Source organism: Littorina saxatilis, linkage group LG6 (genome assembly GCF_037325665.1).
Source record: "Littorina saxatilis isolate snail1 linkage group LG6, US_GU_Lsax_2.0, whole genome shotgun sequence".
Taxonomy (NCBI): Eukaryota; Metazoa; Mollusca; class Gastropoda; order Littorinimorpha; family Littorinidae; genus Littorina; species Littorina saxatilis.
Genome location: NC_090250.1, coordinates 14,096,627 through 14,102,626, shown reverse-complemented (window position 1 = coordinate 14,102,626; position 6,000 = coordinate 14,096,627). Strand labels below are relative to the sequence as shown.

The 6,000-nt window shown below is 37.1% G+C and overlaps 1 protein-coding gene across 3 annotated transcripts in view; it reads left to right on the top strand.

Annotated features, from left to right (window-relative positions):
• Window positions 1-3,235: 3,235 nt before the first annotated feature.
• Window positions 3,236-6,000, top strand: part of LOC138968576 (cyclin-dependent kinase-like 5) — an 85,585-nt gene continuing 82,820 nt past the window's right edge. For all 3 annotated transcript variants that reach the window (XM_070341166.1, XM_070341164.1, XM_070341163.1), the window contains exons 1-2: window positions 3,236-3,632; window positions 5,196-5,281. In XM_070341166.1, the coding sequence (XP_070197267.1) occupies window positions 5,227-5,281 (55 nt within the window). In that variant the 5' untranslated portion in view covers window positions 3,236-3,632; window positions 5,196-5,226. The remainder of the gene's footprint in view (window positions 3,633-5,195; window positions 5,282-6,000) is intronic.

Below are 6,000 nucleotides of genomic sequence, written 5' to 3'. Positions count from 1 at the left end.
TAAACCGGAACTACCCTCTTCCACAGCAGAAACATCAGCTTTGCCATCTTCTGACCAACCATAAGAAGATACAGATACTTTGCCATCTTCTGACCCATCACAAGCAGATATGGATACTGGTACTGTGCAACGTCACTCCGCTGACATGTGTTGGGCTTTTGTCAACATTGATCAGCTCAATCTATTGCTGAAAGGTTTATATCCTGTACTGAATGCTTGTCTGATAGCAGTCTGATTATGAAAGAAGGTGATGCATCAGCCCAAGGATTTGCACAGGCCCTGCATCTGGAGTGCATATGAGTGTCCATTCAAGTCTGCAGTTGTTTACTCTTCTCCCGGTGTTTGCAACGCTTGCTTCGGGTGGTAAAGTTGCATTTTAAATAATCCGCGTATGACCAAGTTGGTACATGGAAAGGGACATTCAGCTTTACAGAAATTTGCTGCAGTGTTAGGATTGAGCACAGAAATACTGTAATTAAAATGTTGCAACTTTTGAATGGCTTGATAGTTTTGTTCCATTTGTGTATATATAATTATGTAATGTTGTTGATGTTGAAGCATCATTTCTATGCAATGGAATAAGAAATCAGTGCATCCGTTGGGTTTTTATGAGTCTGACAGTTTGGTTCTGATCAATATTTTCATATCAGCACAAACACAGATAATTGACTTTTTTAATGTTTTCATATAATTTTTTTTTAAATCAAAAAAATCTGATAATTTGATTATCAAATCATTTCCCCTTCATAGTTAAAGTGTTATTCTGGTTAAAAAAAAAAACACCCCATTAATTCAAGCTCTACTGTGGTACTAGTTTACCGGGGTACTAGTGAGACTCTTTTACATGCTGTTTTCTCTACATGTAATTTGAGACAAAATGTGGTAATTAAAATGTTGTAACTTTTGAATGGCAAGATGGATTTGTTCCAATTTTGTATATGTTGTTTATGATTTGTGAAGCACCATTTCTGTGCATGGAATAAGAATACAGTGGATTCCTTGTGTTTTTATGAGTCCGACAGTTTCGTTTTGATTCATATCTGCACTAACATAGATGAGTTTTCAAATGATTTTTTAAAAAAAGTCTGGATAATTTGATCGTCAAATCATTTCCCCATCATAGTAAAGTGGTTATTCTTATAAAAACATATCAATTCAGGCTGCACTGTGCTACTAGTTTGAGGTACTGGTTGGAATCTTTCAAATGCTGTTTTCTCTGAATGTAATTTTCAGACAAACATCTGTAATTAAAATGTTGCAACTTTTGAATGGCTTGATGGATTTGTTTCATTTTTGTTTATGTTGTTTATGATTTGTAAAGCGTCAGTTTTGTGTATGGAATAAGAGTTAAGTGCATTGGTTGGGTTTTTATGAGTCTGACAGTTTGGTTCTGATTCATGTTTTCATATCGGTACAAACAAAGATGGCTGTTTTCATATGATGTATATAAAAAAAATCCTGATAATTTGATTGTCAAATCCTTTTCCCTACATAGTAAAGTGGTCATTCTGATAAAAACATATGAATTCAGGGTGCACTGTGCTACTGGTTTTTTTATGTACTGGTTCAAATCTTTAAAATGCTGTTTTCTCTGAATGTAATTTTCAGACAAAACGCTACAATTAAAATGTTGCAACTTTTGAAAGGCTTGATGGATTTGTTCAGTTTTTGTATATGTTGTTTATGAGTTGTACAGCATTAGTTCTGTGTATGGAATAAGAGTTCAGTGCATTGGTTGGGTTTTTATGAGTCTGACAGTTAGGATTTCATGTATTTTTCTTATCAAAACTGAACCGGTAACTGAAAATGCTAAATTAAAATAATATATTGCTTAGAAATGCTTTTCGATACACAGAATTATTAAACACACACATATTGCTGCAAAGAAGAAAAATTGGATCAAAACATGCACTGGTTCACAAACTGCAACATTTTAAAAAAAGCACATTTTATAACGTTTTTCTCACATTTTGGTGAATAAAACCCCCCAAAATTGCTTTTCACTCAAAATTTAAAATGGTTTCCCTTAATTAGGTTATTCTGCTTGCAAAAATCAAACAAGCAGCAAGCTGTTTCCAAAATAAAAAAAAAAAGTGCTTGCCTACCCTGTCCCCCCTTAAATGAATTTGTTTCTTAAGAAGCCACTAGAGGCTTTTATGAAATTATTTAAGGCCAAAAAAAAAAAAGGTCTGTTTACGGTAACCCGACCGACCCTAGTTTTTTCGCGCGACCCTAGACTTTTTTTTGGCATTTGGGGAAAAAAAAAAAAAAAAAAAAAATCTTGGTTTTTTGGCAAAATAACGTAAAAATATGTTTTTTTGGAAAAAAAAAAAAAAAAAAAAATCCTGACCTACCGACCCTATTTTTTGGGCCTATGTTACCGTAAACAGACCTATTTTTTGGGGGGGCCTAATCCATCAAAAAATCCCCACTGTTCACAGAGAGAGCACCAAGGCTGTTCATTTAGGGTATTTGACCAAGTGGAGGGATGGCCTGATCCCATGTAAAAGCCTGGAGAGAGCTGATATACCTCAACTGTTTTAAAAAATGTAAAAAATTGATGTGCTTGTGTTCAACATGTTTTCAACATTGTTTATTTTTTGTTGTCTGTTTTTTGGTTTTTTGTCTTTTTCTTTTTTTTGTGTGGAGGAGGAGGTGTGCATGATACTGATTATAATTTTGAGTTATGAAATTCGAATTGGAGATAATCTGATCTGTACAAACGACAATAATTGGTTAGGATGTTCTGCTCTTTGTGTTCTCAGTTTGAGTTTCCCATAGCTGGAATTTCATGCTGCCAAAATGCCAATCTTTTTAGGCATAGATTGCACCAGATCAGTTGCAGCATGAAGTTGATTTGTTTCCTTGTTATTCCCCCGGATCCTACCAAGCCTCTTTCCACTTTGTTGCGGCGGTTTGAAAATTCTGGCTTTTCGTGGTAATACTATAACCAAGGTAAAAATACTGAAATGAAACAAACTTTTGAAAATACTATTGACATAATTTTATGGTTTTTTTCTTAATGGGAGACATTAATGATCTAACGACTCACATTGGCAATCTGCTCAACGCGGTGTTACAGAACAATGTGAGAAGTAATTCCCACTGCCTTTCACGCCTGGTGGCGTGTAAGGCAGCGGTGAGAAGTAATAACAAGCTTTTATTAGTATTTCCCTTGCAGACCCTCAATTCTTTATTTGGAACCCTTTCAGAACCTCATTCAACCGGAAGTTGCATTGTATTTTGGGTATGTTGGCAAGGCAAATACTAATGGCGGAATCTGTTTTCGTCCGTTTGCAACATCTCGTCACATGGTGCCTCAGTGTGTGAACTATCGATTCTTGGATGGCCTTAATACGCGGAGATTCTTGTCCTTCATTATTTTCGATGGAGCGAGTCAGTTATTGTCCTAAGGCAGTTTTGTGCGACGTGTTTTAGGTGTAAAGAAAGTTTTTCTTCTCGCGTGTTCTGTGGTTTCTAGTCCAGTGCCGCAGTGCGGTCGCGACGTGTCTATCGCGGTCCAACTTAGTTCTGTGTTTAGCAGACCAGCTGAGGTTCGACGAAATGAACGCAATGGATACTTCATTAACTGTTGCTGATATAGTGTGTCCTCAGTACACTTAGACAAAGAGGTAAGCTAGATTTAATTCACTTCAATTACAGAAGGGATGTTGTGTTTATATTTTATTTATTTTAAACATGTTTTTCCATCACGGTAAGAAAATAACTGTCTGAAATATGTCAAGATAAAAGGAATAAATTCTTCCCAAGGAATAACAGGTGTAAGAACAAAGCATCATTCCATTTATTCTTTTGCAAATATTTTTAAGATTTTATAGCAAAACTTATCACAAGGTAGCTTTAAAACTAAAAGAGCAAGAAAAAAAGACGTACAATCATTACCATCCATAAACACATACACATATATATATCTATATATATATACTTGACGCAGATCAAAAACAGGAAAATATCTAAAGCCCAAACACACACACACACACACACACACACACACACACACACACACACACACACACACACACAGACACACACACACACACACACACACACACTGCAATCATGTGTAGCTTTCATACATGTGTAGATATTGATCCCACCACCACCCCACCATAGGACCTACTAATCAAAACCAAAAATCTCATTGCATACACACACACGCTCTCTCTCTCTCTCTCTCTCTCTCTCTCTCTCTCTCTCTCTCTCTCTCTCTCTATCTCTCTCTCTCTCTCTATCTATCTCTCTCATTAACGGCACATGTGCTTTTTGCCAAGTTAGTCTCTCTCTCTCTCTCTCTCTCTCTCTCTCTCTCTCTCTCTCTCTCTCTCTCTCTCTCTCTCTCTCTCTCTCTCTCTCTCTCTCTCTCTCTCATTAACGGCACATGTGCTTTTGCCAAGTTAGAAACTGTGAGCCAACAAATAGAAGCTTATTTCTGGAAGTGTTTCTGACTGCTCCTACTCTCGTTAACAGCTTTATGCTGTACTTACAGTTCTGGTCACATAACAACATTGGCACAAAAACATACATTCTCTAACTCGGTTATACTTATGGCGGAGTCACACCAAGATGACGCACGGCCAGCGCACTGAAAATATCGCGAAAAATTGCGATTTTGGCCAGTGCGTTGTCGTTCGCTGGGTGTGCGTCAATTATCAATATGCGTTACTTGTTCGTCGAGCGCGCTAAACCAACGCTGCGCATTCGTTGTCATTCGCTGTGTGCGTTGGGATTTTTTGAGCATGCACAAAAATGTGCTTCTACAAAACCGCGGTCACACAACGACGCACTGATCATTATTTTCCATTTTTGATTCATTTTCAGTGCGCTGGCCGTGCGTTGTCTTGGTGTGAATCCGCCATAAGGGAGGACATGATTTATTTAAGTTGGCCAATGTGTAGGTAACATATTTAAACATGCTGTGAAAAAAGGGGAACATTTATTTATTTTAACTTGGCTAATGTGTAGGTGACATATTTAAACATGCTGTGAAAAGGGAAGACATTTATGTATTCTAACTTAGCTAATGTGATTGTAACCAATTTAAAAAATGCATTTTTTTAGATACACTTTTTATTTTGAAAGCAAATGGATTAATGAACAAGCAAAACAGTTCAAGAAACAAAAGTCTTAATTACTAATTTTTGCGTACTTCAATATATTTGTTGTATTGTTTTCAGAGTTCTGTGTTGAATTTTCATCTGTGTGCCTATGCAACTAAAGAATGTGATGAACAAGTACGAGGTTCTGGGGGTTGTAGGTGAAGGTGAGTACAGTGTTTTTGAAAATGTTTGTGTTTAGAATTAATAGAAAACTTCTAGAAGGCTAGCATACTAGGTGTAGTGTGTGTATGTGTGTGTTACAAGATATATATGTCTTGCGGAATTATTTCTTTTTGGAAAGTTGGAAGCTGAACATTTCACCATTTGTTCTAGTTGTTCAGGATGTGAGTCAGGGGTGTGTCAGATTGAAGAAAAAACGTTTATTTTTGCATTTGTTTGTTGTGATAATACTAGTCATGAAAGCTGAGGATATAAATGATACCTTATAATATTAAAGAGAATTAATTACCTTGGTTTTTGGCTCACGTAAGTGTAGCCTATGCGATCGTAACTTTGTCTGTCTGTGCGTGCGTTTGTGCGTGTGTGCGTGTGTGTGTATGTCTGTGGTAGAAACTTTAACATTTCCGAGTCTATGTGTGAGTGGTTATCCAAGACTATGGATAAAGCTCGCATAAGATTACGTCACGGTCAAAAGTGTTTGACGTCAATTAATGCATCATGACGGCATGCCTCCCTGTAGTCTTTCTCTCTCGCGTGGTGTGTGTGGTCTCGGTCATTGTTATTTTGAGCGGGCCGAGACTATTTGGCAGTCGTGTCCCAGTGTAAGTAGGCTACATGCAGACACAGACAGATCTAGATCTAGTGTCTCTCTTTCTTGCACAGTGTCACCTAAGCTTACTGTGTGTGTGGGTGTGTATGTGTG